The 13,442-nt window shown below is 35.6% G+C and overlaps 1 protein-coding gene across 5 annotated transcripts; it reads right to left on the bottom strand.

The window, feature by feature from the left end:
- Window positions 1–875: 875 nt before the first annotated feature.
- On the bottom strand, window positions 876–6,355 carry LOC116188077 (TMV resistance protein N-like). 5 transcript variants are annotated; one of them, XR_004152186.1, is made up of 6 exons: window positions 5,738–6,355; window positions 4,307–5,423; window positions 3,799–4,086; window positions 1,915–3,705; window positions 1,422–1,456; window positions 876–1,179 (listed from the first exon to the last, which is right to left on the bottom strand). XR_004152186.1 is itself a non-coding variant. In XM_031517209.1 (5 exons), exons 1-5 carry the CDS (start codon window positions 6,229–6,231, stop codon window positions 2,086–2,088), a joined length of 3,405 nt encoding a protein of 1,134 aa, XP_031373069.1. In that variant the 5' UTR covers window positions 6,232–6,355; the 3' UTR covers window positions 1,733–2,085. The 5 variants fall into 5 exon arrangements, 3 of the variants coding, with proteins under 3 accessions (XP_031373069.1, XP_031373068.1, XP_031373067.1); XR_004152185.1 differs by lacking the exon at window positions 1,422–1,456; XM_031517209.1 differs by lacking the exons at window positions 876–1,179; window positions 1,422–1,456 and having other exon boundaries at window positions 1,733–3,705; window positions 4,307–5,175; window positions 5,290–5,423.
- Between the last annotated feature and the right edge of the window lie 7,087 nt (window positions 6,356–13,442).

Below are 13,442 nucleotides of genomic sequence, written 5' to 3' on the forward strand. Positions count from 1 at the left end.
TTTTTTTAGCTGTGTACCTTAACATCCGGAAGCCAATCGCGTCCCAATTAATCTAGTTTAAACCGGGTCAGCAATTGATTTTCACCATTCACAAGGTTCTAACTCGAGACTTTACTTAAGAGGTACAAACGTTAAATCGCTTGAGTCAACCCATATTGAAATGAGGTTGAATGTAGTTGGTAAGCCATATAAACACAATGTATCATCTATATATATATATACACACATATATAAACTTGACTACAAGAGAATTAATTGTAACTCACAATTAGGGAACATGCAGTGAGATGTGAGGGGAATAAATCTGTTTCAAAAAATAAAAGAGGGTGGCGCAACTAACATAGATTGATTGAAGCGGTTTGGCGCTTATTTTTCTTAAACAAGTTCTAGAGTTCGAGTCTTGTGAATGAAGAAAATTCACATTGAGAGAGTTTCACCCTTTAGTGGACCAACCCAACTCGAACTGAATTAGTCGGGACCCATTAGGCTTCTAAATATCTTGATACACAAAAGAATAAAAATAAAAAGAGGGTGCAGCGCAAGTGTCTAGTAACCAAGAAGTTTCACGTTCGATACTTGTGAGATTAGCCGTGCTCCTTTATTAGTTATGAGGATTTATATTTCATTGTGCTAAGCTCATAAGCCTACAAAGTTAGACCAATTAGCAGAGGGGGAGTAATTATAAAATTTGCAGAGATATATTTGGATGATGTATGTTTCAAAGGTTCGGAAGGAGTAGGGAGTTTTCCAAGTGAAAACTTAATAGTAAGTAGACATTCATGCTACAGAAGTACGCAAATGGGGCAAGCAACCTCCAAGTACTTGGCTGAAGATTATAATTAACCCCACGTGACCGGGGAAACCATAACAGAGAATGATAGAAGCTGAAAATAAAGTGCTTATATCAGGAGTAAAAGTTTACAGAATCAAGACGAGAGCATCGCTCATGGTCACTGGGACACAGGAGGAACAAAATGGACAACTGTGGGGTTACTATTTCTGAGTAAGCTTCGAAGAACAAATGACGAAACGACGTGTTTTAGTTAAGTCTAGCCTTCTGGCTGATTCTCTGACGTTTGATGGATCTACACGCACTTCCTGATGAATGAGCTAGAAGAAGCTGATGTTGGACTTCTTATTTAAATCGAGCAATGATTCATCCCGAACAACTTCAATTGCCTATAATTATCATATATAAAAAAAAATGATTGCCTAGAAACCGCAAGTGTCAAAGATTCTGTAGTTTTTTAAGTGTTCTCAATGTACCTATGAGTATTTGACAACAGTAAGTACAAATTTTTCCTGATTTACATCAGGAGGGCATTTTTCAGTTGTATATATTTTTATCAAGACTGATGTATCTTTAACTTCGATATCCTTTATGCTTATAACTATATTTAGTTTGAAGTCGGTCATCTTACCACTCCGCAGACCTGTATTAGCACGCCTGGCATTCCTTTGTGGGAAGACCGCAAAACACACGAGTTAATTAGTGAGACAAGCGAGTTTAGTAACTGTGAGTCAAGATTATCAATTATCCATTTGCATAAGATAATTCTACCGAAACAGCTAATAATCGACCTCCTCTGTTACGCTAGCTCCATAATCAATAACCTATGATTGCAGCAAAGTTATTAGTTCCAAGTCTCGCCTGCATCTTGATGTTAAAACTCGATTTGTAGTTAAGTTATATGTGATTTTACTTGTATGATGCTTTAACTACTAGTCAAACTTAATAAAATCTTATGAGACAACTTCATAATATCTAATTTTGGTATAATAAGAAAATGAACAGAAAAATACTGCATTCTAAAGCAATGAATGCCCCTAATAACCATTTTTCTTGGAATTATTTATGAGATAAGTCTTCAGTTTTCACACAACTGAAAGTCATGAATCAGAAGCATGGCTTACCTGTTCTTCAGCTTTTATATATTTATGGACCAGGGACCAACAAGATTGACAGCAACTACTGAAGAAGCAGGGATGAATTTGTGTGTCTTAAGAAGTCGTCCACGGTTAGGATCTTCTCAACTCCTCGAGTCAAATCCTCATATTTTTAACCTGTTTCCCAAGCCGCGGATCTCATGAGCTTTGTTCATCGCATGAACCTTTCACTGGTCTGCAGTTCAAAAATATAAACTTCTCCTTTAAGTCCAATTCTGATATTCTCTCAAGATCCCCAACATATGTCAGCATCTCGCAGTCATATATCTTGACAATTTCTAGCTTCCTCAGATTTGACAGATCATCTAGCCTTGCCAAGCACTCACAATGGCGAACTATGAGTTCCTGCAATGATTCCAGTTGTCCAACACCTCGAACTTCAATCAGTCCTTTGCACTTTGAAAGCTTCAACTGCTTAAGATGCTTCAAGCCGGCTAGATCAAGAAATGTATCGGCACAGAACTCGCACTCACTCATGCTCAGAACTCTCAAATCTTTTGGCAGGCAAAGCCCTTTACCCATTCGAAAGAGGCATTCAATTGCAGAGAAATGGAACAGGGACTTCAATTGTCCAAGTTCCAGCCCATCTTTCTCCTTTATGGAGCATCTGTAAAAACTTAAAAACGAAAGGTTCTCCAAGTTTTCAAAGTGTGGCAATCTTGAATGTACCTCAAGATGTGCAAGAACCAACCTTGATAAAGTGCACGGAAGTTCCGAGCAAGCTTTGGATAGGTCCCTGCAAGATAAATTGAGGGACTTGAGCTGAGGTAAGCAGAAAGTGCTCGAATCTGATACGCTCAGATCCAGATTCTCTAACTTGGATAGTGTTTGCATCCACTCCAAGTTGGAAATGTGTCCTTGACTTGGTAGATCAGGTCCGATATCAGACATCACCAAATCGACAAGATTTCCCAGTTCACAAAGAATGGGGTCTTCCAAAAGTGACCAAAGCTCAAAATGCAACCTAGTCAGCCCTTGGGGAAGCTTTGGCAGTCTTTCCAGATTGTGACATGATTCTAGATGCAGTATTTCGAGTTCAGACAGCTGGCTTATTGTTTCTGGCAAGGTAGTGATACCGGTGTACGATAAGTCCAGAATTTTCAAATGTGACAGATTCCCAATTTCCGCTGGAACTTCCCCTCTCAATTCTGTACAATGATCGGCATGCAACTCTTTGAGATTCTGTGCCATCCCAATAGCCCTTGGTAATTCCGTTATAGGACAACGGCTCATTTTTATCACCTTCAGTTCTTTTAGATCTCCAATGGAAGCAGGAAAGGCAATGATTCCCGTCTCCGATACGTCCAACTCAATCAACTGACTTAAGCCACCAAGTGAATCAGGGAGTTGCTTGATCATTGAGCACCTGAATAAAGATAACCGCTCAAGTCTTCCTAGTCCTCCTTTGGATAGTGGAAGTTGGGAAATTCCCACATTTCCAACTTCAAGGATTGACATAGATTTCGAAGATCCAATTGATTCTGGCAAGTTGAACGGTTTGCATTCCCCTTGCATGAATATGATCTCCGACAGAGCTTCAAGTGAACCTATTTGCTCAGGCAGTTCCATAAGGGAATCGCATCCTCTGAGATTCAAGTACTTAAGTCGCTTCATCTCCACAATAGAAGAGTCAATTTCAACCAACCTTGTGCAACCTGCAAGAATCATTCTTTCCAAATACTTGAATTTCGAGAGGTTCGGTGTTCTTTCTAAATGTCTGCATCCTGTTAGATCCAAAACTTTCAAGATAATTGCACCCTGCCAAAAGATGATATCATGGCCATTAGCAGGCATTACATGATGAAGAGAACAATTAAACAGATAGGCTCCTGAACATATCGAATATCATACCTGGAGACAGCTCCATCCTCCCCACTTATCCATTATTAAACTCTCAGAAAGATCAAGAATGACCAACTTTCTCAAGAGAAGATTGGTTGCTTCAAATTCATGAGGGCACTCATGCCAAGAAAGCCACCTTAACCGTGGAAGGAGGTGCTCCAAGTCCCCCGAAAGTTTCACCGAATAAAGTTTGAGGAACCTTAGCACTTTGAGATTCGTAAATTCTTTATGTGTAAGAGTAAGACCACGTAAAGAAGGATCATAGCATAAGCAAAGTGCTTCAACATTTTGTTTTCCCTGCAAACAAGAAAACATTCATCATCCGAGAACATATGAAGCTACAGCATCGATAAATTTTGAATAATAAAGACATCATAGAACCGGTTAGTGCATATGTATTTAACATATGAACACCATAGCACAGTAAATACATGTGTGTGCACGCTCGTGCTCGCGCGTGTCAGTGCGTGTGTCTCTATTTGATTGTTCAAGAGGTAAAAGATTTTTGATTGGTTACCTCATATCTCTGTAGCACTTCCAGTGCTTCGTTATGTCTCCACAATCTAGTCAGCACTCCAGGATTCTTCCAGCGGTCTGCATCAACAATGCCCCTTCCGAGGTCTCTGAGATAGTCATGCATCCACAGTTTACCATCATCGAGAATTTTTACCATTGACATCCCAGTGAGAACATCAATGCCCTCCCTGTTGTTATGACAAGCTTCCCACGTGTACATTGCATTTGTTTTCTCCTTGTTTACAAACAAACATGCAATATCTAGGAAAATTTGCTTTGCCTGATAGCTGAGTGCATCATAAATGACCTTCAATTTTAGGTTAATTGCATGTGAATGTATCTCTTTCAACTCTAAAAAAGTTCTGTTCCAAACTTCTTCGTTTTTGCCACGAAGAAAAGAACCGATTATCTCAATTGTTAGAGGAATCAGTGGTCCAACGCTTTCGACAGCTTGTTCAGACAAGCTCCGGTGGTCATCTGGAGGTGAGTCTTTACAAAAGGCATATTTGCTGAAAAGTCGGAGTGCTTGGTCAAACTCCATTTCCTTCATCTCCAAGGTGTCAAACTCTTTGAACTTCTTTGCAGCGCCCTCTGTTGATTTTTTTCCAGCAGCTGGTTGGATCAGTAAGATAGGATGATCCTTCGCCGTCGTGATAATTATCCTGCTGCCGGGACCAAACCGGAGAGACTTCTTAGCGAATTCCATGACTTGTTCTCTCTTGTTCACATTATCCAGGACAATGAGAACCTTTTTGTCACGAAACCTTTTTTCGATAGAGGTGGACTCCCCGTCACTGTCGGGAATATCTCGAAGTAATTGCTCCTTCAAGGCTTCAAAACCATTACCGTGCTCGAATGATTCTTGAATATCTGCAAGGAAGCTGCAGCCTTGAAAGCGGACAGAGAGTTGATGGAAAACAGACTTGGCAAGAGATGTCTTACCAACTCCACTAACTCCATGGATTGCAAGAAACTTTACCCCACCTGATTCGATATCTAACTTGGCAATTACATTGTCTATGGCCTCTTTCAACCCGACTAAATGACCTCTCATTTGTTGTATCTTCAATCTGCTCCTAACCTCGCCAACCACTACTTCGCTAAGGTCTGCATCGCCGCTGTGATCAATGAAATTCTCATGTCATAAAGTAACGATGGAAAGGGACATCATAAGTGACAGGACAGGATGTTCAATTCTTAATTACATTGTTTGGACAGAGGAAAACTGCTTTTCTCTGAAAAGTATCGAAGGAATTATTTTTATAAAATATTAGAAGTGCCGGATATTTCAACCACATCAGGGTTTTCCCAACAGTAGATCTTTCCCTGTACCGATGCCTTTCATGAAACAAATAACAGGAAATAGGCATGCGAAGGACTAGAAACCCAACAATCCGATCGAAAAAGATGAAACAAGAAATCGAGGCATTACCCGTAATCAGCCGAGTCCCATCCCTTAATCGCAGCGATCTCCTTTAGAGCTTTCTCCCATTTCTGCACCGTCTCCTCTCCATACTCCTTCTTGAGCTCGCTCAGGTGGTCCCGGTACAAATCAGTCTTGAGCTTCACATCTTCCACCTTAACGTTGTAGAAAATGGGCAAGATCTCTTTGCCGTTCGATTTTCTCCTCGACTCCAACATGAAAGCTAATTCCCGGAGGCACCACGGACTGGAAGCATAGTTGCGAGAGAAGACGCAAATGTAAATCTGCGAGTCAGTAATGGCTCGCTTAATCCTCTCGGCGATCTCATTCCCCACTTTGATCTTCTTCTCATCAAGGAAAACCCTGATGTTACGCTCCTTAAATTGAAAGAAAGCAGACAGCGTGTTTATGAACCCCCTACGGGTATCTTTCCCTCGGAAGTTCAAGAACACATGACACTCCTCGGTCTCAAATTCTTCTGAAATATTCAACCTCGAACTCATTGCTGATGATCCAGATGAGTTTTTCTTTTTTCCTGGATAGATAAAGCCCAGATGGGCTATCAAAAAATAGAGAAAGTGTTGACATCCTATTTGGTTTTATATTTGACTCCAGATGGCTTTTCTTTCTTTCTTTTTTTTTTTTTTTTTTTTTTGCTTTTTCTTTTTTTGCTGAATTTTCTCTGGGCTGCACTAAGACGCACACGATCGTTCTAATTTAATATCAGTTTCGCATGATGATCAAGGAAGTGGAAGCTTCATGGAAAACGATGGTCGTTGTTCGATGCTATGTTTCTCTCCCTCACTCGTTTCTTCTCCTATAATTTTCGGCCAGTTTGGTTCAAAAAAATTTTTTAACTCTCATCCACTTATCTTAAATTTAACAATATAATTATTTTTTTCTTTTTTTTCAATTTTTTAACCATTAATTTAATTTTTAATATTAAATTCTCTTAACTGTTAATTATTTTTCTTCAATTCAACAACATAATCATTATTTTCCCTTAACTATTCAATACTTTTTCACACTTTTTTTCATAATTTAACAACACAATCATTACAAAACAATTAAAATCAAAACTCAACTCTAAAACTAAACACATAAAACTCACCTATTGGTCTGGTTTGGACCACGAGAAGTTGACATTCCAGTAGCTCCCAAATCTAGAAGAGAAGATATTTAGTTAACTTCAAATGTTAGGAGTTAGTGTCTAAAGATTTTAGAGTGGATATTATGTGATCTAGTGAAATTTTGGAGGAGTTGAACATGTGACGGTTTTTTGCTTATTAGGACAATAACCATGCTAACTTGGCGATAACAATGCTAGCATGGCAAATGGAATCTAACGTGACATATACGAGATGATGTGTGCTCAAGCGGGTTGACATATGTTCCTCTTAAATGATCAACGATTAAGAAAGTGTTATTATTAATGCGTCGACCTTGATCGAACCTAAATTAGTTGGAGCTTTGTATACCAGATGGTGGAAACTATAAAAAAAATATTATCTAGTTAATTAAAAAAGTAAACATTAAATTGAATACTTAAAAAGTAGAAAAAGAAAAAGAAAGAAAAAGGAGGTGAGGCGGATAATAAAACTCATTCCACGCGCCCTATGATTTCTAAAAGGGACCTTAAAACATTTCTTGCATAACCTATATAGATGTACATAGATATAGATATATAGATATAGACTTTGAAGCGCGGAGTCAAATAAAACCAAGCACTTTTTAATTTATTATTCTGAAATGGATCTTAAAAAAATTAATTGGAAAAAGAACAATAAAAGGAATTATAAATAAAATATCATAAAAAAATTATGGAGAATGAGTGGGGGAATGGATGGTCCGGGGAAGTTGGGGGCAGTAGCTTTGCTAGCGTAGACAGGAAAGAGAGAGAAAGGGCGACATCTTTTGGGGAAATATGTCCACGTATTCTCTGTTGATTTATTTTATTTTAATTATTTATTTTGGTGATTCAAAATGTGTCTTGGATAATTATTTATAGAAAGACAAGACTTTTGGATTGTTGGAGGTAAGTTTCCTTAATTGTAGAAAGTTATCTACCTTAGTTAAAGGGATGTGTTTATTCATTTTATGAATGAATATTATTTATTAAAAAGATAGAAAGTTATGTTTCATTATTATATGGATAAATTGCACTGGTGGTCCAAAAAATTTTATAAATATTTCAATATGGTATAAAAAGTTTTTTTTGTTACTTGATGGTACAAAATGTTTCAAAATTGTTTCAGTATAGTACAAATCGTCATCTCACCATTAACGCCATCAAGTCGTCCTTTATAAGACTGTAAGTTTTGCACCATCATGTAACTTACGTAAGACATTTTGTACTATTAAGTTACAATTTCAAAACATTTTGCACCATCATGTAACATCTCACAAAAACCGATTTTGCACAATCAGCGTCGACTTAAAGGTATCAATGGCGAGATGATGGTTTGTACTATACTGAAACAACTTTGAAACATTTTGTACCATCTAGTAACAAAAAAAAATTTTGTACCATATTAAAATATTTGTAAAATTTTTTGAACCACTAGTGTAATTTATTTTTATTATAAATACTCATTCTCTCTCACTTTTACAATCAATCATTTAGAAAACTCACTTGTCTTTTCAACAATTCTCTCTCCCTCTCCATCTCCAGAAGTTCTTCCAAATACTCTGAGTTCAAAAACCTCATTTTTGTCCCAAAATTTCTCAAGAGCAGTCGAGAGATTTTCGAGTTTACTGGATTTTCTATTTGAGCGCACGTTAGAGGATCATGTGTGGTTCGTTGTATCTTGGAGTAGGACGTCATCATGCTATTGCACCACAGTAGCGGCGGAAATATACTTTGAAGTCAACGCCTTCCATAGCATGCCTCGAACCAGTTCTGCATACAAAACTCTTTCTCCTTTTTTCTTAATTGTTAATTGTGTGTCTTTTTTGTGTTGCGTTCGTTTTCCGTGAATAGAATTTTTATCAACAATTTCAGAGTATATTTGCATTATTAAGAAAAAAAAGTTTCTCTCAATGAACAAATTTCGGTAAAACTGGAAAAATTCTCTGGAATTTTTGAAGATGGCAAAATAAAATGTGAATTTTGGGACTCTTTTCTATTATTTCAAATCCCGTTGGGGTAAATTGCATTGGTGGTCCAAAAAATTTTATAAATATTTCAATATGGTACAAAAAGTTTTTTTTGCTACTTGATGGTACAAAATGTTTTAAAGTTGTTTTAGTATAATACAAACCGTCATCTCGTTATTAACGCCGGCAAGCCGTCCTTTACAAGATCTCTAAATTTTACACCATCATGTAACTTACGTAAAATATTTTGTACTATTAAATTACAACTTCAAAACATTTTGCACCATCATCTAACGTTTCACAAAAATTGGTTTTGAACCATCAGTGTCGACTTAACGACGTCTATGGTGAGACGACGATTTGTACTATACTGAAACAACTTTAAAACATTTTATACCATCAAGTAGTAAAAAAAACTTTTTGTACCATATTGAAATATTTATAAACTTTTTGGACCGCCAGTACAATTTACTCTATCCCGTTGTCTCAAATCTTATTGCTTCTTCAAATGAAAATTCAAATCTTGTTGATTCTTCAAAAGAAAACACTGATTCAACTTTGACTGGAAACACAAAAACAAGTGGATAAAGATTATTTGTGTCATGGTCGTTTAGGAAATATTAATAATACCTCTATTAAGAGAATGATGACTTTAGATTTAATTCCTAAAACTGATATAAACATGCACGAAAAATGTGAAATTTGTGTGCAGACTAAATTACCTCGAAAACATATCAAATCTGTAATTGAAGAAACTACAATATTAGAATTGATACATAGCGATGTTTGTGATGTTCAAGTTTTCTCTAGAAATGGGAAGAGATATCTTATTACATATATTGATGATTTTTCAAAATATTATTATGTCTTTTCCAATTCGAACAAAAGATGAGGTTTTGTCTGCTTACAGCATATAAGAATGAAGTTGAAAATCAGAAGGAAAAGAGAATTAAAATTACTTGTTTAGATGGGGGTGGAGAATATGTTTCTGCAGATCGTTCTAATTTCTGTAACGAGAATGGAATTATCCAATCAAGTGTCTCCCTCTTATTCACCACAATCGAACGGTGTGGCTGAGAGGAAAAATCGAACCTTGTTAGATATGGTTAATTGTATGCTCTCAAGTTCCAGGCTTATAGCACTGGCATCCGTGTATAAGTTGGAGATTCATTAAATGGACATAAAAACTGCCTTTTCTAATAGTGAGTTAGAAGAAGAAATATATATGAAACAACTAGAGGGATTTGTCGTACAGGATCGGGAGCATAAGTTTTGTAAACTCGTCAAATCCTTATATGGATTAAAGCAAGCCCCTAAACAATGGCATGAGAAATTTGATCAAGATATCTTATCAAAAGGATTTTCATTAAATGAATCGGATAAATGTGTATACTTTAAAATCACTAATCTTGAATGTGTTATATTATGCTTGTATGTTGATGATATCCTTATTTTCTGTAGCAATTTGAGTATTATTAAAGAAACTAAGGTTGCATTTGGTTTCATAGTAGGATTTTAAAATCAGATTTTGATTTTGATTTTGAGTAGTATAAATGGGGCCCACCTTTGACTTTGTATGTGTTATGTTGTTTTGTTGTGGAAAAAAGTAGTATAAATGGGGCCCACTCTTTGACTTTGTATGAGTTATTTTGTTTTGTAGTGGGTAGAGTTAAAGTTAGAATTGTGATTCTAAAATACCATCTTGAAACCAAACAGGCCCTAAGAATTTCTTGTCAAATAACTTTGGATGTGCAATTAAGCTTATTAATGGCTATCCCAATTATTGAAAAGCCAATTCCTGCAATCTGCCTTCATTGTGATAATCAAGCGGCTATGGCGAAATTCATTGTGATAATCAAGCGGCTATGGCGAAATGTAAACAAAAGAACTAAAATGAGCAAAAGAGACATATGCGGTTGATATAGAAAACCATTATGAGTTTAATGAAGAGTGGAGCGATCACATTGGATTACATTCCATCTTCGAAAAAACATTGCGGATCCATTAACGAAAGGACTTGCTAGAAAGCAAGTCATTGAATTATCAAGAGGGATGGCACTGAAGCTCATTAACTAAAAATTACTAACGGTGGTAACCCAACCTTTTTTACTGGAGATCCCAAGATGAAGGTTCAATGTGGTCAAAACAAACTGTTTAGTAATTGGAGAAGTACCATTTTCACATTTTAAAAAATTTATTTGTCCCATCGTGATTTTATGGTTCTTAATGTAACGGGAAGGAAGAGTATATACTTTGAATGAGTTCATAGTAAAATACGCAGTATATACTTCCGTTACACATATCCATGAAGAACTCACCTTATTTTAGTGTGATTGTGAGGCCGTAACCTATGAGATTGGGCTTTTCTCTAGAGCACTCAAGAAGCAAGCAATGCGCAAGGCTGTTAAAGCACGATCCTGTTCACGAACTCAATTAAAATCTCGTATGATTTGTATGAGGAATTGAAATTCAGGCTAGAAGATCCTAATTCAAGACACAAGTTCACTACAGTTCGTCCGGATGGATTTTCTCATACTAAGTGAGGTTCGAGTCCACAAGACACCTTCACTGAGTACATTATAAAAGACTGCTCTGTTGTCTGTTGTCCTTAATTTCGAATCATGTGGGGGATTGTTGATTTATCTTATTTTAATTATTTATTTTGGCAATTCAAAATTAAGTGTCTAGGATAGTTATTTGTAGAAAGACACGACTCTTGAATTGTTGGAGGTAAGCTTCCTTAATTGTAAAATGTCATGTACTTTAATTAAAGGGATGTGTCCATTCATTTTATGAATGAATATGTCTATTTATTAAAAAGACACGAAAGTGACGTTTCACTATTATAGATACTCATTCTCTTTCAAATTTTTTGTTGCGAAGGAACAAGATATTGAGGAATTGTCCATACGTAAAATCATAATTATTGATACGGGCTCTTTCCACATAAAAGGGGAATCTTTTGTTACAATAGAAGCAGAAGTGATGTGGATTATTCAAGAATCGAAGTCGATTTGCGGAATCAATACACAACTTTTTTTTGAATTATCAAAAAAAATTCTTGATAAATACATTTCCAATAATGAAACAAATAAAGAAAAGGGGCTCAAAATGCCCCATCAATAAAGTGAGGGCTCACTTTTACAATCAATCATTTAGAAAGCTCCATTGTCTTTCCAACAATTCTCTCTCCCTCTCCATTTCCAAAAGTTCTTCCAAATACTCTGAGTTCAAAACCCTCCTTTGTGTCCCAAAATTTCTTAAGAGCAGTCGAGAGATTTCCAAGTTCACTGGATTTTTCTATTTGAGTGCATATCAAAAGATCCTGCGTGGTTCATTGTATCTTGGGAGTAGGACATCATCACGCTATTGCACCATGGTAGCGGCAGAAATCTATTTTGATGAAGTCAGTGCCTTCCATAGCGTGCCTTGAACTGGTTCTATATTACTATATATATAAGACTAAAAATAATATTATTTTACAAATAAGATAACGAAAAATTAGTACATTAGTACGAATAAAAGAGGGAAAATTGAAAAAATCATGTCTGCCAAATTGAAAAGTGATTATACATAAAAAAAATTCCAACCACGTTACATCGTGGTAATACATCGTGTCTCATGTTAACTACATACATAAATTGGAGAATCTAAATATTTACAAAGTGTTAGAAAAGTAAAAAGTTGAAGAACTCGCCTTCATGTCTAATGGATGTACCAAAATAAGATCAGTACGCACAGAAAATTAAAGAATTCACATCTAGTGGTTGCAATATTTTTCAGAGCTAAATCAATACGTCCGTTGTCTATAGATAGACAACATATCATATCTATATCTATAAAAGAATATATGATTTGATTTGTTTTTAAAATATAATGATTATTCCTATAAATCTATATCTATATCTGTATGTTTTAAAAAAAATTATCTTCTAAAAAAGTTCAAAATATCGAGAAAATAATGACAATCCCACAAATATATTTATACTTATTAAAAGCTTTTAAAAATAAAAATTGAAAATTTCGTTTTATAAAAAAGTTAAAAAATTGAGATAATGACTAATTCCATAAATATATATTTACATATTTTTTAAAAAATAATTTAAAAATTGAAAAAAAAATTTCTAAGAAAGCTAAAAAAATGAGAAAATAATGGTCAGTCCCACAAATATATATCTATATATGTTTAAAAAAAATTAAAAACTCAAAAATCCGATAAAATTTCATTCAACAATTCGAGCTTTCTGAGGCCATAAATATAGATATAGATATAGATAGATATAGATGTAGGTATAGATCTTATCTTGTTTTTAAGTAATAGCCTCTTAATGCATCGAGTTGTTTAACTTTCAAATAGATACTAGTGAGTGAGATCTAATATCAACATTATCTTTTCTCGATTTTTTATTACTTGATATAACATTATTTTATAATTTCAAATTTTGAGTTTTAAATTATTTTACCGAGTCTTCGAATCTTGGGGTCTCGGGGCTTAATGCAGACACAAGTTGCATTAAATTAAAGGGATGCGAACGGCCAATCATCCAGTAGTTGTGGGTCACGAATATCAACTCAACGGAAGCTCCTCATTAACTTTCACAGGAGGAAATTAAATTAC

The sequence above is a fragment of the Punica granatum genome, chromosome 8 (assembly GCF_007655135.1).
Source record: "Punica granatum isolate Tunisia-2019 chromosome 8, ASM765513v2, whole genome shotgun sequence".
In the NCBI taxonomy this organism is placed as follows: Eukaryota; Viridiplantae; Streptophyta; class Magnoliopsida; order Myrtales; family Lythraceae; genus Punica; species Punica granatum.